Source organism: Botrytis byssoidea (assembly GCF_014898295.1).
Source record: "Botrytis byssoidea strain MUCL 94 chromosome Unknown BBYS_004, whole genome shotgun sequence".
In the NCBI taxonomy this organism is placed as follows: Eukaryota; Fungi; Ascomycota; class Leotiomycetes; order Helotiales; family Sclerotiniaceae; genus Botrytis; species Botrytis byssoidea.
Genome location: NW_024065845.1, coordinates 405,719 through 425,901, shown reverse-complemented (window position 1 = coordinate 425,901; position 20,183 = coordinate 405,719). Strand labels below are relative to the sequence as shown.

General features: G+C 40.5%; 5 protein-coding genes across 5 annotated transcripts; 4 read left to right on the top strand and 1 right to left on the bottom strand.

Annotated features, from left to right (window-relative positions):
* Positions 1-1,122: 1,122 nt before the first annotated feature.
* On the top strand, positions 1,123-4,032 carry EAE97_002224 (uncharacterized protein; the record flags this gene model as incomplete). Its single annotated transcript, XM_038872735.1, has 1 exon — positions 1,123-4,032. One exon carries the CDS (start codon positions 1,123-1,125, stop codon positions 4,030-4,032), a length of 2,910 nt encoding a protein of 969 aa, XP_038735941.1.
* A 573-nt stretch (positions 4,033-4,605) lies between these two features.
* EAE97_002223 (uncharacterized protein) lies at positions 4,606-5,914 on the top strand (the record flags this gene model as incomplete). The annotated part of the gene is made up of 5 exons (XM_038872734.1): positions 4,606-4,675; positions 4,953-5,036; positions 5,183-5,287; positions 5,424-5,581; positions 5,789-5,914. The coding sequence occupies 5 exons, from the start codon at positions 4,606-4,608 to the stop codon at positions 5,912-5,914; spliced, it is 543 nt and encodes a 180-aa protein (XP_038735940.1).
* Positions 5,915-8,610: 2,696 nt separating this feature from the next.
* EAE97_002222 (uncharacterized protein) lies at positions 8,611-11,506 on the bottom strand. Its single transcript, XM_038872733.1, has 4 exons — positions 10,489-11,506; positions 9,804-10,437; positions 9,432-9,754; positions 8,611-9,378 (listed from the first exon to the last, which is right to left on the bottom strand). The coding sequence occupies exons 1-4, from the start codon at positions 10,705-10,707 to the stop codon at positions 9,001-9,003; spliced, it is 1,554 nt and encodes a 517-aa protein (XP_038735939.1). The 5' UTR covers positions 10,708-11,506; the 3' UTR covers positions 8,611-9,000.
* A 31-nt stretch (positions 11,507-11,537) lies between these two features.
* On the top strand, positions 11,538-13,049 carry EAE97_002221 (uncharacterized protein; the record flags this gene model as incomplete). The annotated part of the gene is made up of 2 exons (XM_038872732.1): positions 11,538-11,605; positions 11,657-13,049. The coding sequence occupies 2 exons, from the start codon at positions 11,538-11,540 to the stop codon at positions 13,047-13,049; spliced, it is 1,461 nt and encodes a 486-aa protein (XP_038735938.1).
* A 2,170-nt stretch (positions 13,050-15,219) lies between these two features.
* EAE97_002220 (uncharacterized protein) lies at positions 15,220-16,999 on the top strand. The gene is made up of 4 exons (XM_038872731.1): positions 15,220-15,881; positions 15,995-16,046; positions 16,132-16,321; positions 16,434-16,999. Exons 1-4 carry the CDS (start codon positions 15,692-15,694, stop codon positions 16,584-16,586), a joined length of 585 nt encoding a protein of 194 aa, XP_038735937.1. The 5' UTR covers positions 15,220-15,691; the 3' UTR covers positions 16,587-16,999.
* Positions 17,000-20,183: the final 3,184 nt, after the last annotated feature.

Below are 20,183 nucleotides of genomic sequence, written 5' to 3'. Positions count from 1 at the left end.
CGTACGTACATCATCAAGTCTGTGGATGTCTCCGTACAACTGTCATCAGTACACGTTCTGGATCGTGTTAATTTAGAAGGTCTCACCAGCTCTGCGCATTAACGCATCCATTGTATCTGTACAAGCCGTCGGACTTCGAAGTAGTGGTCCTTCAAACTGCTGCTCCTTTTTTGAAAGACGTTCGATGTACAAATACTCCTTATTATCTTCATGTGCACTCATTTTTTGTATCGATATCTTGTATAACTTTCTTTTCTGAAATTTTCCAGCACCGTCTCCTAGATTTTGCACGGCTGATATCGTATTGTTATTCTATTACTTCCGCGGTTCAAGAGATGCAAATGAGTTCTGCGCATAAGCGTAGAAGATAATGGTGACTGTCATTACTTTTTTTGTACCTTGTCTCATCGACTATCCCGACAAGTTCATTTGATTATTTGAGAAATCATCAGAAGAGAGTGATTCCATTAGCATTAGACAGTCCGGCACCAAGGGCTCTCTGTCGACTCGCTGGTGCAATTTCGTGTCGCTATAAGGTCTTCGCTTCTTTCCAAAGATCTATTTTCATTATTTAACCATTTCTTTTTCGCAGCTTGATTGATTCTTTCATATCTGACTTTGCTTTCCGTATCTAATAAGGCGTCTACGGATCCCAATCAGATTCAATTCTCACAGATGTACACGCAAATGGTAGATGCAAAGATGCCATTTGGATTTGATGCATCTCATTTGCAGCTTGCTTGGTGCGGTTCTGGCTCTAGTTTGCTTCTGTCAAAATATATTCTTGCTCGCTCAATCGATTGTCGCGACCGTCAAGCTTTTCCTATCAGGGTGTGGCTGACATGAAGATTTCTTCGTGCACGTGTTTCTCGATCTCAGTGTAACATAAAACACGTGACGCGGGGTGAATTGTACTGCTGCCTGCACTGCCTCATCAACTTCTCTTTTCCATTATAAATATCACTGCATGATCTCCCGATATTCAGAAATCCATCACTTACAATTCTTTTATTCATTCTATGGAAATTCCATCAATTTCTGGATTTCCTAGGCCGCAGCTTCCATATTCTCCTATCTATCCTTCATTAAACACCTCGTCTTCCATAACTTCCCATCTCAACCATGTCTGGAGGGGTCTTTTCCGAGACACTTCAATCCATCACCACTACAAAGCTTACTGAGCTTTCCAAAAAGCGCCATCATTTCGAAAGCCAAAAGGATGCTCTCTCCGACAAATTAAGCAACGAACTCGACCAACGGAAGAGGCTAAAGCTATTATTGGAAGGTGTGAAAGAAAGCTTCGCAATCACGACCTCAAATACGAAAAAGCGTAGTCGCGACAGTAACATTAAATTATCTCCGCTTGAACTGCTTGTCAAGAATCTCGAGAAGTTTATCGCACAAGCTGAATATGATCCATCCATCTCTGATAAGACGCTAGAGCAATGGGAAAAATACTTGGTACGCCACATTGATGTGCAATCATCAAAACACCAGTATGCGACTTTGTACGGCGAGTTGGTTACAGAATGGCTTTCAGCAGAGCAGCAACAGAAAGCCGTCGATGTTGCCAATGACACTTCGGAAATTGATGAAGAGTTTCAAAATGTCAAGAAGGAAAGTGTTGCTAGAACGGAAGGACGAGCAAATTGGGAAGATTTGGTCTTTCAACCATTCGAAACCAATCATAAGGCGATCACGGCATACCTGACTACCTTGTTTGGAATGGATGGGAAGAATAGGCAAGCCAAAAAAGCCTTGATTGCTCTACGAAAAGAAGTTGAGACATTCGGAAACACCTTGTCTGCCCCAGGTCAATTTGATCCTACTGTTTTACGTTGGACTATCAATGGCCTTATATCTTCCGGCCTTCTATCAGAGGAAAAGCGTGCAGCTCTGAAGGATTTTCTTGCCAGTCCCGTCATTCTTACAGAAGTTGCAGATGTTCTTAACATGCGTCTTGCATCCATAGATATCTGGGAATGGAACAAGGACATCACTGTTGAGCAAAGACGTCACCTTAATGGTACGCATCATATTTTCATTGACGAAGATCTCCTAGAAGCACTATTCCTCCAATATATTGGGGTTAAATGGTCTGTTTTCTTCAAAAAAGCGTTTACGGATTTCTCCAATTACGATGGAGCATGGTCAAAACTGAACAACCCTATTCCTCCAATTGATAAGGCAAGAAGAGATTTCTACCTGGGTCCATCATACAACCGTCTGGGAAGTGTTATGAGGAGGCGGGAGGAACTTTACAAATCCATATACTTCATGTCTCAGCTTCCCGATTCGGAAGAAGACGAGCAAGCAGATCAGGACGGAGTCGAAGAAGCTGATTATAATATGACTGAGTTGGAGGGACGGCGGGCTAGTCTAAGGCGCGGAGCACCTATGCAAGCACAGCAAGCACAGCTATTACAGCTATCACAACAAGCTCCGCCTTCTGCGCCCAAGAGAAAGAGAGCAAAGATGCAGCCACAGCCAACTGGATTCGATAGTACTGCAGACACACTTACAGATTTTGATTTCGAATCGTTCCTGAACGCCAATGAAGGGGATTCCGATAGCTTGCCAAAAACACCTATGGAGATCAAACAATTCATACTTCATTTACTGTCAACTGAGATTATCATTAATACAAAGCTTCATGGCGAGATAAGCTGTGCTCGCTCAGAATTCGAGTCATTCAGTCCATCATTGCCACATTCCACTATTTTCTGTGTTCTTGAATTCTTTGGTTTGTCGGTAAAATGGTTGAGATTCTTTCAGAAGTTTCTTGAAGCTCCACTGAAATTTATGGATGATGATACATTCGCTGAAGCTCGCATGCGGAAGCGTGGTGTTCCCGGAGCTCACGCTTTATCTGCTGTTTGCGGGGAAACAATTCTTTTCTGTCTTGATTATGCGGTAAATCAAAGTACAAATGGAGTTCAGCTCTACAGAATGCATGACGACTTTTGGATCTGGTCGCCTTCTCACCAATCTGTTGTCAAAGCTTGGAAATCGATTCTCCAATTCTCAGAAATCATGGGAGTTACGCTTAACAAAGGTAAAACCGGCTCTGTCCGCATCACATCCAGTGGATCCAAGCAGCCCATAGACCCTTCCCTTCCTGTCGGAGACATTCGCTGGGGCTTTCTTAAACTAGATCCTACCACCGGCCACTTTACCATCGATCAACCTATGGTCGATCAACATGTTTCAGAACTTCAATCCCAGCTCCGCGATAAGAAAAGTGTCTTCTCATGGATCCAAGCCTGGAATACTTATGCCGGTCGCTTCTTCACCTCAAACTTCGGAAAACCATCGAATTCCTTTGGTCGTGCACATGTTGACGCTATGCTATCAAGTTTCCGACACATTCAAAATCTGATCTTTACCAATACAAACGTGATTTCATATCTCAAAAATACTTTGAAAGAGAGATTTGGGATCGACAATGTACCCGATGGATACCTTTACTTCCCAACTAGTCTTGGCGGTCTTGAGTTGCACAATCCTTTCATTGGCCTCTTACAATTACGAGATGGGGTATATGAAACCCCGGAAACATTGATGGATACTTTCTTCGAGGCGGAGATTGAAGCATATAGAGTGGCTAAAGATAATTTCGAAAAGAGAACTCCTCAAGTCAATATTTCAATGGGGCGTCAGTGGCAATACGACGGTCGCAATCTCTCTGATCTTCGAGACTTTATGTCTTTCGAAGAGTTCACCCGATACAGAGAGGAGGTTGGTAATTCCTGGGAAGGAACTCTGTTTGAAGTCTTTGAGAATCTACTCAAGCAACCAAGCAAAGAATCTGCGGATTGGGATGAGTCTGATATGATTCTGGCAAAAGCAATTGAAGGTGGCCTTTCTTCTGCTTTTGAAGGGGTGGACATAGGATATTGGAAATGGGTTGTGAAGCTTTATGGAGAAGAAATGATAGAGAGATTTGGTGGATTGGCTGTTGTGGACAAAGGTTTGTTGCCCACCGGGATGGTTAATTTGGTAAGAAGTGGAAAGGTTCAGTGGCAAGGTTGATTTTGGAAACGAAGAGGGGTTTTTGGAAGATTGCTCTGAAATGATTTAAAGAATCTTTCTTTGCATATTTGAACGATGATGAATTCCTCAGCGGGTTTTGGAAGAACAATGGTATTGAAAAACAAATTGCGAAAAGGATTTGAAGGACGTGGAGTGCATCTCCATCCAACTCGATCATAAAATGGAGACTATTAAATCTGATTCGAACAATCATTTAAAAACTTTGATTATAGGTGCCTAGTCAACCAAGAGAATGCAGAGTTCCTCATTTATTTGTACAGACTTCAGTGAAGCCACATGTCTTTGGTTAGCCTTCCATTAGTACACCCGCTTCCCTTCTCATCCATCATATCCGTAGTAGACGAGGACATCACGATAGCCATGCAACAAACCAGTCAATAATACGGATTTAAATTTCAATATCCGGTATACTCAACAAGTGTCAGAGTCCGCATCCTGCAGCCATTAGTAAGCACTGAATCCTTAGCTGCACTTCGGTCCTCTGCTTATTCCGACATCTTCCAAGGTGTTCGTTGATGCCCGTTGGTGCGAGCGAACCAATCAGATTGAATTATGAGTTTCAGAAGATCGGCAAATTTGGAGAGCGATCCTCCGATTTGGGGTTCATTGTTGTATAATTATGGTACTTGACGATTGATCCTTTGAAAGAGGTTGGAGTAGAGATTGAAGATATAAAGATGTAGTGCCAGTGTCTATTCAGATTCTTTCCATTATGCTTTACATTATAATTTGCTTATACTTCCTCCATTGATTCCTTTCTACGCACCTATCACGTTTCGCAAACACCCAAACCTCCTCCAAACCTATAGAACAGTTGCTCTCATAAATACCGTCGAGAAATACTTTCGCTGTGAAAATGAGTCCTCCCGCACCAATTACCCCTTAACCAAATGTTCCAGTTCATTATGTCAAGGCAGAGACAGGAGAAATCATCACATTGGGAAATGTCAAATTGAGAGTTTTGGAAGATGGGAGTAGGACTGGTATGTGCTTTTTCTTTCTTTTCCCTCTTGGACTACGTATAAGTTACTGGCTATATTTGATTTCGAGGTATCTAGTATGGGAGACTCGAGGAGATGCTCAAGAAGGTGATAAATGAATTATGAAAAAGGATTAACAAAACTGATAGATAACCGGATTTCGACCGTCGAGGGCACTCTTCCTGCGGGTTTGAGAGGGCCGCCAGCTCACTGGCATGAGATGCATGATGAATGCTTTTTGGTTACGAAAGGGGGTAGGCTTTCTTTTTTTTTATCCACTCATGCCCTTCCTCTTCGATTTTCCTCACTCGCCCCCTACATCTTCTCTTATCCTGCCATCACCTCCCTATAACCCACTACTTCCATTTCAGCTTTACTAACACCCTCAAGTAATAACCTTCAGAGTCCCCGCCAATCCCTCAACCGGCGAATCTGAGAAGACAATCAATGCAGGAGTAGGTGATTATGTGGTTGTACCTCCTAGAGCTCCTCATACATTTAGCAATGAGACGGATGAGGAGGCGAAATTTGTTAATACTTTTACTCCGGTAGGTTTGAATTTTTACCTCGCTTGTGTTTTAGCGCTACCTGTGGTTTTTTTCTGGGGGGGGGGGGGCTGGACTCTATTGGAGAGGGTAACGGAGGATAGTTGGAAGCTCAAAAGGGGAGAAGAGGAAGTGGAGAGAATGTCATGAGAAGACAAGGAAAAAGGATGGGAATTACATGGTTAGAAGATCCAACTAATAAGAACCCAGGCATTCTACATTCATTACTTCAAGCTCCTGGCTAAAATGATGGAAAAAGGAAAAGAGTTGACTCCTGAGATTAACATGGCAGCTATGGCTTATTATGCTACAATTCCCGTGCCAAGAAGGACTTGAGATAGGTGATGCTTTTGAGTATATGTTTCGTGGGCTCTGGTTCTTGGGATCGTGGTTTTGCGATTGTATAGTAGCTGTCATTTGGTGAAGTTGAATGTCGTTTCAGAGGAACTTACGGGGATATCAATAATGGATGTCGCCGCAAAGCTGTAAACTTAACTGACTTTCTTCTCATATACATTCTGGTTCCTTACGTGCTTGACTTCTCTAGTTCATATCCAGTGGCGGTATTGAAATCAAGTGACTGCGAATCTCTCATCAGCGATTCATACTGTTCTCACTTATTTCATCTGGACTAGAGGAAAAGCTTACTGTATGTTTTACAAGGAAGCTATCACGAGTTGAACTCGAGTATTCTGAGCACAGATACAAAACCATCTCCTCAGGGTATTCACTTGTGACCTGTTTAGTGCAAGTGTAAGTACATAAATCCAATCTGGGTAGGTAGGCATATAAATCGAACCTTAAACCAACATCAAACCACAAGAATGCTTCTTTTCAAGAATGGACTGAAACTTTTTTGTGAAAAGAATCAACTGAAGGCACGCATAGAGAAATCGCGCTGATTGGAAATGGGATTGATTGTTGAATCGTAATCTTCCGAGCATGCCGTGATAATTGTCACTTTCGAAAGAGAGAACACCAAATACTTTAAAAGTGGAAATTCGCTGTCACTGTCAAAGACTATCGTCGTGCTATTTTTCCATAAATCTTTATCAGCAACTTCATGTGAACGACAACATGATTTTGGAGTATACGCATATCTCACACTCTATAGTCTCGATGCGAGAATCTAAGCAGGAAGTAGTCACCGCTCTAGTGACTACAATTTCTCATCTCAACACCCCATTTGCTGGCCTCTGATTCCTTCCCTTCACAACCATTGCAGCTCTAAAACCATGCGAAGTCCACTCTATTATATACCGGCAAGTGATTCAGCTACATCTTCTTAACTCTCTCTATTTCCTTCCTTCCCCGCACCTCGCGTCAAGAGTGACTAACTCACAAATTCTCAGCTTGTATCCAATACCCAAGTCAGTAGTAATTCATTTACAAACATCCCCATTCTATTCTATCACCTAATAATCACCTCGGACCCGTGTATATAAACGCCACTCCACAGCTCAGCTTCCAAGATCCATTCCGAATACATGACATCAACCAAGCCTCTCAGGATTTGCTTCCTCTTTCACACTCCTCCATTTTCAGGTTCAAAAGAAGAATTGAATATCACCAATCAATATTATCATTCAAGATACAGAGGATATTAAATATCCTTTGGTGAAAATATAGAATGGTGACAATCTTCCTCTCCATTAACAACGGTAGTCAGCGAAGTGAAAGTCGACGTGATGGTGACTATTGAAATTAAAATGACGATCAGATAAAAGAATTATAAACAGGCAAGTAATCTTACATACATCAATATATACGTGTTATTCTCGATTCCTGAAATACGAATATATACCCATAGCTCAGGACGATTTCTATCTCAGAATAGCGACGCTCATGAATGATACTTTCCAACAACGAAACCACATGCTATATATACCTATGTAGATATTCAGGATCCCAAATGCATCCATTCTTCCGCCACCACACTTGACAAATCAACCCATCTCAAATAACCTATTCGCATCACAATCAACTCCCATTTCTTTTGCCATCCCCATCATTACCCCGTATAGAAACCCCTTTTCTTGCCGATTTTTATTTCCAGGAACTATATTCTGCGTAGTTGACTCCATAATCGATAATTAACTTATGAATGTATATCAGCTACCTATCTACGTACCCATCATTTACGCAATAATAATAAGTATACGAGAATTGTAACACGATTCCGAAGAATTGCTATACGGTTATTCATCATGATCTAACAAATTTAGTAGACTAAACGAGGGAGGTGATATTCACATATCTAATAGTGGGTAACATCGGTATATCACTAAAACCAAACCAAACCATCGATATCAACATCAACATCAACAACGACAACAAAAACCTTTCCGGTAATCAATCAAAAAATCTGCCCACAAGACTGACTGCTGTCTACTCCGATGCTCAAAATTGGAGTCAACTACAGATTACAAACTCCAAACCCCAAATCCCAAATCCTAAATCACAGATATGACAGCAAACCCCCCACCTCACCCCTTTCTTGCTATCCGCAAACATACTCCCAAATCTCCCTCTCACACCCCAAACCCCATTTCCCCCCTTCCTCCTCTCCGCCCCAATTCTTCCCTACACCTTCCCTCCACATTCCCTTTGGACCTTCCCACAACCTTCAAAGTTCAAAATTCAAAGTTCAAATCCAGAGCACAACTTACACCACACCAAAATCGCAATACAACACAACACGATTAACTAAACTAGACCTTCCCGTTCCCTTTCAGTTCCCTTCCCTCTCACTCTCACTCTCGAAATAGGAAACATATAAAAAAAGCACAAAGTCGAGCTTTATCTATCTATATATACATATAAATATATCCATACATCACACTTCACACTTCACACTTCACACTTCACAAATCCTCGTCTCCCAAACAATAAACAAAAGACACACACGGAATATAAAAAATAAGAAAGAGTAATACCCAGGAAACGCCCCACAGAATCATCACATTGTCCCCTACTACACAATAATCTTTACGAAGCATGAAACTTCTCCTAGATATTAGCTTCTCTGTTTCACGATTTTCTAAACATTTCCAAGAATTGATTTTATACCAACTGAACAAAAAAAAAGGGAAAAAAGAAAAGAAAATTGGTACCATGCAATGAACACAAGCATAGACGTGATATCAAGCGCGTGCAAAAATGTTGGATAGATAAAATCTTTCTTATTTTTATTCAATCTCTTCTTTAGAATTTCTGAATCTGGGTGCAAAAAAAAGCAAAAAAAGAACAAAACAAAAACTCGCTATGCAGTTCGCAATACAGAATACCAAGCCATGCAAATGTCTATGACGCTTCATTCCGTGTCATGAATCATGATATAATTTCCTCCATCGTAAATCGATAAATTATGCATCGCCCCTACTAGGCTCATCTTTCCCAAAATTATTGCCACCACTTTCTTCTTAATGAAGATCCTTCGTCCTCTCCTCCGCCTCACTCATCCACCTCTCCAACTTTCCTTGATCCCTAACCTTGAAACCCACTTTGAATGGATAAGGATCTGTTGTCAAACTAGTTTTGACCGCATTACATTCCAAAGCATCTAGGATCGGTCGATCCTTTGGATCTCTCGGAGCCACAATTTGAAAGGCTGTGAACAATCTTATAAAAGCAGTAAAGAGTTCTCGATTCGCAAGATGTGAACCTGCACACATGCGAGAGCCGGCGCCATATGCATAGTGAGGTGTTCCACCTCCTTCAAGATTGTCAAGGTAGCGTTCGACGGAGAAAGTATTGGGGGCCTTGAAGTGCGTGGAATCGTAGTCAGCGGCCCATGCGTTCTGGATAGTCGTTAGTATGAGTTGGAACTCTTTTAAGTTAGAAGGGAGCTTACCATATAGAAAGTAGTACCAGCTGGAACCGTGGCCCCGTTATATTCAATATCTTTAATACTAGTTCTTGGGAGACAAATAGGAATAACAGTAAAGAATCGGAGAACTTCGCGGACGAAAGCAGTAACATAAGGAACTTTTTCTTCAACAAGACAACGTTCCCATGCATCCCCATCAGGGTAAACCTTCATGATCTCTTCATACGCTCGTTGTTGAATTTCTTGACCGTGTTCAGAGGAGAGATATGCAATACCCATGATCAAGTTACCAGGAACTGTATCAAGACCAGCAGAAACCATGGTTAGACATATGGATTTGAGTTCGTCTACAGCGGATTAGTATATCATATCAATGAGAGATTGCAGGAAACTTACTTTCATTCAACTTCGCATCAGGGTCCTTGATAATGTTTCCGGTGATACAAGGATTATCTGTTCCTTCCTCGATTTGTTTTTTGAGTTTGTTCAATAAGAAATTCAAGTACTTGTCTCTTCTTTCTCTATATTCAATAGCTTCAGTGTTAGACTTTGGTAACAATCTCAGCAATGGAATATAATCCTGCCAGTTATTGCTCGTGGATCTGAAATTGCTAACGGCTCTTTCCACATCACAAATTTCCTGAAGCAAATTTTTGTCCTTGACTTCGTCAAGTCTTGATCCATAGTTCAATGTCAAAGAGGTGTTAAGAGCAAATTTTTGAAAGTATGAGATAGGATCGATATCAACTTGACCATTCTTACTATCGTTGAGTAATTCTCTGATGGAAACCTTAGACTCAAGATCGATGATAGGCATATAAGATTGAACGGCCGGACGATTCAAAGCAGTAGCTGCAGCCTTTCTTCGTTGTTTGCAAGATTCATCCCAAGGAGAAGTACCAATGGTGAAACCTTGAGAAGTAGATACGACACTGTGGAAGGTATGAAGAGTAGGACGAGAGATCAAAGCCGATTGGTTGGTAACCCAGAAATGGCGGACAGCATCGAAAGTGTTGACGAATACAATTCGCTTTTTTTACAATTAGTGTGGTATTTCTGCGGAGATGGTGATATGTCTTACCCTATTTCCTAATCTGACTTGGAAGACAGCACCATACTTTTCAGCCAATCTTTTGGCTACCAATGCATGAGAGACACCAAATTCTAGAAGACTTCCAAAGAGAGGATATCCAGGAATTTCCGGCAAATTCTTAATCTTTGGAGTATCTGTACGATTTAAGTATCGAACAATGAAGAAAACCGTGGCGATAATCGCAATGCCTATGGTTTGAGGAGACATTGTGATGATATATATGATATTGACGAGAGAGAGGAGGAGGAGGAAGAGTGAAGTAAGAAAGTCAATTTGAATGGAGGTAAGATTGTGGAAGAAACGGTCGATATATAACGAAGTCCAAGCAATGGGATTCTATTCCATGTCTCATCTGTGAGTCCATTTTTCAAACTTGTCCTTACGAGAGATGAGTTCATTTTCCAGGCTTGACCGTACGAGCTGTGAGATATTCCCCAGTTAATCGGGAAATCGTGAATGAATCTTCAAGTTTGAGAATTATAGATTGTGATTGGTTCATAGTGAGAATCTGTGGAGAACTGGGACCCGATCGTACAGCCTCAGATGTTTATATTCCGCGCGGGTTCCCTTCCGTGCCTGAAAATATGGGGATGGAATCGAGAGTGAAGAAAGAATTGAAAGCATAATGATCAAACATGAAGTTTGTATGGAGTGAAGATTGAGTCAGTCTAGAATTGTCTGAATTGACTTTGTTCTGCAACTCTCGTATATGATTATGACGGAATGAATTCCGCTTGAAGAAAAATCATGAAATGTGATGACTAATCTTGGCAGTTCACATTCACCCCGCATGCGGAATGGAATGATTTGGTGACCCCGATGTTTTGGAATTCTATCGGCTGTACGCGGGGAAAACAACCTCGTCATGAGCGGTATAACAATTCATGAATGGCTTGATTGATAAATATATTTCAAGAAGGATTTCGCAAACTTAATTTCAAATTTAATATATTTCATATCTTTCTTACCTTCTCAAACATCCCAAACCAAGGTGAACGTTAAATTGATTTCATATATACCATCATAGGCATTTCAAAATGCCTGTCACAAAGTTTAACACACCAGAGAAGTATAAATATCAAAATGGTTTCGGCTCATATCATGAGTAAGCTTATGTTCATAACCCCTTCAATCACTCTTCCTAATACTTTCGCAGATCCGAAGCTGTCGCAGGTGCTCTTCCTATAGGAGCCAACTCTCCTCAAAAGCCTCCTTATGGTCTGTACGCCGAAAAGCTGTCCGGCACAGCATTTACCGCACCCCGACATGAGAATCAACAATCATGGCTCTACCGAATTCTACCAGCGGCGTCGCATCAACCTTTTACTCCTCGCGAGACCTCCTCCTACAACACAAATCCAGAAGGAAACAAATTACATCAAATACCAAATCAATTGAGATGGGATCCATTCGATCTAGACGAGACGGTGGATTGGGTACACAGTTTGAAACTGGTCGCTGGAGCTGGTGATCCAACATTGAAACATGGAATTGGAATCTTTATCTTCGCTGCCGGAAAGAGTATGGACAAGAACCAAGCATTTTATAGTGCCGACGGAGACTTCTTGATCGTGGCACAACATGGAGTTCTGGACATTCAGACCGAGCTCGGAAACCTACTCGTTCGACCAAATGAAATTTGTGTTATTCCTCGAGGAATCAGATATCGAGTGGAACTTCCAGAAGGACCAGTTCGAGGATATATATTGGAATTATATTCAGGACATTTCCAACTTCCAGAATTGGGACCAATTGGTTCGAATTGTTTAGCCAACGCGAGGGACTTCCAAGCTCCAGTAGCTAATTTTGAACAAAACACCAATGGTGAATTTAAGATCCTGTCAAAGTTCAATGGACACCTCTTTGAAGCTACTCAAACACACACACCATTCGATGTTGTAGCTTGGCATGGACTCTACTACCCATACAAATACGATCTCGGTCGTTTCAACACCATCGGCAGTATATCATTTGATCATCCCGATCCCAGTATCTTCACCGTCCTCACTGCTCCTTCCGATCATGTTGGTACCGCCATTGCGGATTTCGTCATCTTTCCTCCACGCTGGCTCGTAGGTGAAGACACATTCCGACCTCCCTGGTATCATCGCAACACCATGTCTGAGTTCATGGGTCTCATCGGCGGCGAATATGATGCAAAAACAGGAGGAGGTTTCCAGCCCGCAGGCGCTTCTCTACATAATATCATGTCAGCTCATGGTCCTGATGCAGGTACTCACGATAAAGCATCGAATGCTCCACTAAAACCGGCAAAGGTTGGAGAGGGAAGTATGGCGTTTATGTTTGAGAGTTGCTTGATGGTGGGGGTTACGGAGTGGGGATTAAAACAATGTAGAAAGGTACAGGAAAATTATAATGAAGAAAGTTGGACTCCACTACCGGCTCATTTCAAGATTCCAGAAGGAGTCAAGAGAATTAGTCATTTAGTTTCGGGAGAGATTGAGGGCGTTCTTGATATTGGAAAGAGTATTGGTGGTGAGGGCGCAAAGAAGGAAATTAATGAAGGGGCATTGCCGCATTATACTTAAGCGTGAGGGGGAGGTAGTTTCGAAACGACGTTCTTATATACGCTTTATCACGAGATTATGAATATACCAATATCATGTTATTATTTATCGTCGTATCATCATATCATGCCATTCCAAATCATACCATACGATACCACATCATACATATCATGCAATCGATCAGCCAATCAATACACCCATCATCAAAATGATCTGATCTGATCCCATTTCATTCAGTTTAAATAATCACCTCAGTTCAGTCGAGTTCTAAAAATGGAACCGGGAATCTGGGTATCGTATCGTATCGTATCGTATCATATCATAACAAAATATTGAACCTGAACCGATTATTTCACAGCCTTAGATATTGTATCGCATGTATCTAGGTATCTAGTATTTCAATTCATTTTAGATTATGTTGATTTAGTTCAGTCAAGTGTAGTATAGTATAGATTGATGGGTGGATGGTATGCAGATAGATAGAAAGATTGATAGATCGACCCTGTGAAGTAAGTAGTGTTTTGTTTCGATACTTCCGATGCTTCCGGGGTGGTTGGGGGTGGTTTGAGGGAAGAGGGAAGAGGGAAGAGGGAAGAGGGAAGAGGGAAGAGGGAAGAGGGAAGAGGGGGTGGATAGAGAGGAGTAGGGGGTATGAGGGAGATGAATAAAGAGGAGTAGGTGGATAATGGGAATTATTTGAAATTGTATCTTTTATCACAGACTTATGTATAGGTATGCAAACAGGAAATCAGATGGATATGGGGTACAATGTACGATATATCACGCGATATATCCCGTAGGATTGTGAAGATGTGTATGGATGTATGGGCGTACGTAGTAGATATCTACCTACCCAGATCCACTACCTACCTACCTAGGTATCTATCAACCAAAGCATTCCCATCAGCATGATATGATCCGCAAATCGACAGAAGCATAGATAGCTATCTATCTATCTACCGGCATCTACCAGATCCTCCCTCCTCTCAACTATCCTCCCAAAGCCAAGTTGCCCATTAAACTTTCATCATGATCGCAACCTTACCCCATAGCCCCCAAAAACAAACCAGAACAAATGCATAAAATGCCTCACTTAGCAATCCAGCGTGCACTCATCGCGTCGCTTCCCTAACGCGATGGAGAATAATCATTTTCTTATTTTCAATAATGTACTCGCGAGCGTGCATGTTATTTGTTGATGCTAGGATAGAGAGAAAGTTTAAATACAAAGATCCTGAGGTTGGATATCTAATTCCGAATTTGCATTTGGGAGTGGTGGTTGGGGATTTGCTGCGGTTGCATGATTCGATGGGGTGGGTGGTGAGAGGGGAAGAATGATACGTAGGTAGGTACGGTACGTTGTTAGTGTTGTTTTACCCCTCACGGAAGAAACCAATCGAATGATTGTATAACCCCTCTTTTGATTGAAGGGATAGAGTGGTTGATTGGGTGGGATTTGGATAGGTTTGGATTTGGTCAATTGATTTCTTGTTCTGTTTTTTGTTTTGGTGTTGATACAACGGAATTATCTTATCGTCGATCAATTAAAATAAGTACAAGGTTACCCATCTTCAATTTACGTTTATCATCTCAATTTCCATTTCCACTTCAAGACATTCAATCGATAGTATTAAATCAACATCTTCAATGAGTACTCGGAAGGGATGACGACGCATCAAAGAATGAACTGATATTCCAACACTTACATGACGTGATAAGAGTCAGCAGATATCATGGGCGAAACCTGGGGTATGACCCACTTCCCCAGTTTTGAGGGGAGAGAGGGTCGGAACTTCGCTTTGCCGCTTTACCGGACAAGGGAGTGGTTGGGGAGACTAGGCTTCTTTGGGTGTGAGATTCCAGGGGAAGATACTACATGGGGAATGGATGGGTATGAGATGTTGATATTTGATATAGGATGGAGAATGATGTGAAATGAAAGGGAGAGGTTGTAGGATAGTTGAGGATTAAAGATTCCAGATTGAGGATCTGGAAAGGTTCTATATGTTTAATTGATTGATTTTGGAGTGTGGTTTGAAAAATGAGGTGGTATGATGTGAGGTATGATTTCAGGTACGATGTATGTATGGTTCGAGGTGTGAAGTGAAGTGTGAAGTGAAGTGTGATTTCAAGAACAATTGAAGTATGATTGGAGTGATAGAATGAATCTTGACAAATGGAAATTAATCATGTCCAAGGTACCAGGTTAATACCTGATGGTTGTAAATATAATTATAATTATTACCTCTTTTTGATTCGGATCACCTCAACCAATCACCTGTCTGCTGTGTAACTTCTTGTCTATTTCCCCTCATTTGGAAAATCTAATGACCTCCTCCTTCCTCCCTCCTTTGTTATTCACTCATCACCAAAACTCACTCACACTTTCAAATCTTTCAAACATCTATACATTAACTTGTTCGTACCCGAATCCAACACATCAAACAATTCACAATCTACACTCTACATCACTTCATCTTTCTTGATCTTCAATTTATCAAAGAAAGTCTCTCTTCCAAGCTACACCACTTCCAAGTAACTCTCTTAGTTATTTGATCCCAAGCATCCCAACATTGTCTTTGTCTCTCGATCCATATCGTGAGATATCGTATTAACTACCCTTTTACTACATCAAGTAAAACAAACAAACCTACCTTTCAATCATGTCTGCCGATACAGCAACTCAACCCATCAATACAGCAAATGCTGGTAAAGATGCTGATCCAATACCTTTAACCAAGGTTGATTCTGCAGTTCAAGGATTATCGAGTAGTCCTACTGATGAGAAGAAATCCATGGGTCATCGGAGAACAAGTTCGAGTGCTCCTGGTGTATGGAATATTAATGACTTGGGTATGTAATGTTTTCTCGTGTTTTGTGTTTCTTTGACCGATGAATATATTCTGTCCTGCTTTACATGCAATGCAGTCTTACTTGATCATGAAGAAATACTAACAAATCAACAGAGAAAGAGGGAAAAGAACTAGAGATTGCGAAAGAAACTCAAAAGCTGAACTGGTATGTACTCTTACCCCGCTTCACACACAACTTCATATCTACATGATTCTTTATGAATGATGGCTGATGATATTGTATCCTCTAGGCGTATAAATAAATCACCAATGACTCTTGATGATCCGGAAAAGGGTTTCCTTAAGAAATCTCTGACTACACCTCCAGTCAAGAAGATTGATTTACATTTCCCACTGGGGTTGGAAGTCACTGCGAGAAATATGAAGGGTGTTACAATTAAGGATGCAGTAGATGCTATTTACAAACAATTCCGTAAGAAGGTATGTTATCCTTTTGCATTTCTCCCTCATCTTTCCGCTCTATAATCAAAATGTCATGTTCCTCATCTGCCATCTTCTTGAAACCAATATACTAACATATCCTCACCACTAGGCCGATGATGAATTAGAAACTCCAGTCCTCGCAGGATTTGAATGGGATAAAGATGAATCATGGACTCGTCTCATCGTTCACTGCAAGAAGGAAGGTGCACCACAACCCAAGAAGAAGAGTAAGAAGGCCGGTAAAGAAGGAGAAGAATTGTAGTTTCCCCACACTACAATTCCCTCTAACTACACCTCCCTTTCTGCACTACTCGTAGACTACACTTGTTTTTCGAATAGAGCATTGATGGCGTGCGTAATGATGGATGATTTTTGCTTTGCTTTCTTGCTATTTAGGGAATTGATGATTTTTTGCTTGGGATATGGATGGTAGGATGGATGGAACATGGCTTCGGATATGGTATGAGGTGGTTACCATGATATTCTTCCCTCTCTCGCCAATCATGGCTTTACAACACATGACGTGATATTTACTGAGCTAGCTGGCATGCTATGCTATTATGAGATTTTTATATTCTCTAGGAGATCCATGATCAGAGTCTAGAAGCTGATATTGACTAGCTGGTAGATTTGTATACTAGTTAGGAATTCAATCCTTTGACTTATTTTTATTTATTTATTGTGTGCTTTTGAGGATGAGTGAATTTTTGGTGTATGAATTGTGATATCTACCTGGGAGGTGTATTGATGTGTATGTAAGCTTACCTAGGTATTTTTCTTAAATTCCCGAGATCGAGGTCGTTGGAGGGAAATTTTGCATGGTGGGGTTGGGGCGAGTAAATGGTGAGGTACTAGATCAGTTTCTAGGAATCTCGTGAGTGGGTGGATGAGTGCGTGAATCAACGAGTGGATGGGATAGATGAGAATATTTGGTAGGTAGGTAGGTAGGTAGATAGATGAATAAATGCGGATTTCTTAGAGTTTGTACTTGTATTGTGTGGAGGGGAGAAGTGGAGGGGTTCTTGGGGTGGTGGGGGAAGGGGAGAAGAGAGGGGAGGGAGAGGGAGGGGAAGCTTAGGGGGGGATAGGATGAGGGGATGAGGATGGAGATGGAGATGGGGATGAGGGGATGAGGGAATGAGAAGAGATTAATAGGAGAAATAAGGGGGATATGGATAAGAATAAGGAACTAAGAATGATAACAAAGAGGAAATGTCCATATTAAATTGAGAATAAAATAGTTTTTGATATAAAGATTTGAGGTAAGGAGGGACGGGGTTTGACAGTTTGGTGATAAAGAACAGGGCAGAGAAAGGGATAGAAACTGCAGGGAGTACCCGGATTTGGGAGCGTGGTTGTGTTGTTGAGCTGGGTGGGTTTGAGAACCTCTACGGCGTTTGAGGAGTTGCGGACGGTTTGAGGCGTTTGAGGAGTTTGCGTGATGTTACTCCTGCAATCTGGCTTGGATTTGGCTTTGGATTTGGGGTTGCGGTGGGTTAAGGAAGGATGGGTGGGGGAAGGAGAGGGGAGAAGAAAGGTGAGAAGAGAGGGAGAGGAGAGGAGAGGGAAAAGGAGTAGGTTTGGGTCTAGGTCTGGATTTGGGTTTGGGTTTGGGTTGAAGGTGGGAGGAAGAGAGAAAGAGAGGGGATAGGAGGGGGGTAGAAAGGGGGAGATTGGTATAGGGAAGGGAAGGGATGAAAAATTAGAAAGATAGATGGATAGGTAGTAAGTTTGGTATGTCTATGTAGTGGAGAATGGGTTATAGAGATTAGATGGGGAATTTCAAAGGGGGAATTGGTAGGGGAGAAAATGAATATATGAATTCTAGGAGGGAAGAGGTGGGGAGAGGGATGGGAGGTGAAGAGGTGGATAGAAAAGATGATAGGAGGGAGTGAGTAGATGAGATGGATGATTTGGGATGGGGGTGGGTGGTATGGAGAAAGGAGAGTATTGTGATCTGATGGGATTTAGTATAATGTTAATATATGGTTTTGAATAGAATTAAAGAATAGGTGGAAAGGAGAAAAAGGTGAAGGTTAATTCATTGGGGTGGAGATGGAAGATAAGAAGGATAATGGATGAGTGATTGGGAAGGGGGTGAATGATGTAGAGAGGGGAATGGTAGAAGGAAAAGGAATTAGAAGGGAAAGGGAAAGGGAAATGAGTGGAAGGGGGGGAATTTTATAGCGTAGATGGGGTGGATAGGGTGGATGATTTTGAGTGATTTGAGTGATTTGAGGGATTTGAGGGATGAGAGGGATAAGAGGGAGGGAGAGATATAGGGTTGGAGATTTATATAGAGATTAGATTATAAATAAAGGATGAGGTTATTTTCATTTGTATACATTCGTTACATATAGAATCGGTTATGGAAAAAGGTGCTAAAAAAGATGAGTAATCTTAATAAATTTTAAATTTCCTCATAATCTCAAGAATGGGATCAAAAGCCGAGGGATTAGAATAGAATAGTATTCTTTACTTTGTTTACTGAACATATTAGATATATTAGAGGTACTAAAGGTGCTAAGGGGATGAAAGATGGGAGATAGGAGATAAGAAATGAAATAGGAGATAAGAAATGATTATAATGTAAATAGAGGATTAGACGATTCGAGATGGTTTCTTAATGAAGAGGAAGTGAAAGTGAAATCATATAAGTTTAATAAATAACATGGAGAATTTTATATAGATATGTATATATATAAAGTATTGCGAGTAGAGATTTTTATAGAGAGTAGAGAGTAGAGATGAGAGGATAAAAGAATAAGAGGATTTTATAGGTTAGATTGAGTTAGTTGAGTTGTGAGGGGAGGAGGGGGGATGGGGGACGAGAGAACAAAGAAATGAAAGAGTAAGGGGATGAGAGGAGGTGTTTAGATGTTTGAGTATTTAGGTGTTTAGTTGTTTAGATGTTTAAGTATTTAAGTATCTGAGTATTTACGTATTTAGATAGATATTAATATATGATAATCATATAAATTGAATTGAAGTTGCTTACGCGAGAGGGGATTACAAGGAATTATTCTGAGGAAAAATAATATAAGTATAAATATAAGTCTGTAGATAGGAGAGAGGCTACGCATTAAGGATTTCTTTAAATTGTATTTTTATAATTCTAGATTGGGGATCTGGAATTAGAAGGTGAGGAAAAGAAGAAAGGAGGAAGGAGGAGAGTGAGATAGAAGATTTAAGAGGGTTTGGGGAGGGAAATTTATTCTTGGATTATATTAGATTAAATTGAACTTTATAAGATATTATCTTATTATTATTTATTATTCAGTTTAATCAATAATATAGAATATACCTAGTACTTACGTTTATATAAACCTTCTTCCTCTCTCTCGAGTTTATATCCTTATCTCAATCCTTATATATATATATAGATACTAGATATCTATTTATTCAAATTCAATTAGATAGATATAGATAGATATAGATAGATATAGATAGATATAAATAGATATAGGGAAGCGAAAAAGAAAAAGCTCGTCTGAGATAGTAAGAAGTAAAAGCAAAAGAATGATATAGTATAGTATAATATCACTTATTAGAAATAAATAGATATATTTGTAAATAGAAAGGGGAATAAGAAGAAGGAGAATTTATATATTTGATTTGGAAATGAAAGTGTAGGATATAGAGTTCTAGGATTTAGGATTCTTTAATATGTGATAATACTATCTACTATATCAATATTAGATTTTGAGAAGAAGTAACAAAGTAGATAAGAAGATATATTTCTCATCGAATTACTCCCCTCCCTGTCTCCTTTTATATCTTCTAGCGGAATATGAGAAAAAGAAAAGAAATGAAAGAAAGTAAGAAAAAAAAAATCTTCAAAAATCTTAAATTCATATTC

Excerpts from the sequence above, each read along its gene's own strand:
- EAE97_002222 (XM_038872733.1), bottom strand. The coding sequence starts at position 10,707 with ATGTCTCCTCAAACCATAGGCATTGCGATTATCGCCACGGTTTTCTTC. Across the intron at positions 10,438-10,488 it reads AAGTCAGATTAGGAAATAGG|CGAATTGTATTCGTCAACAC; the intron begins GTAAGACATATC and ends TTGTAAAAAAAG. Across the intron at positions 9,379-9,431 it reads CTGGTACTACTTTCTATATG|AACGCATGGGCCGCTGACTA; the intron begins GTAAGCTCCCTT and ends ACGACTATCCAG.
- EAE97_002220 (XM_038872731.1), top strand. The coding sequence starts at position 15,692 with ATGTCTGCCGATACAGCAACTCAACCCATCAATACAGCAAATGCTGGT. Across the intron at positions 15,882-15,994 it reads ATGGAATATTAATGACTTGG|AGAAAGAGGGAAAAGAACTA; the intron begins GTATGTAATGTT and ends ACAAATCAACAG. Across the intron at positions 16,047-16,131 it reads GAAACTCAAAAGCTGAACTG|GCGTATAAATAAATCACCAA; the intron begins GTATGTACTCTT and ends TGTATCCTCTAG.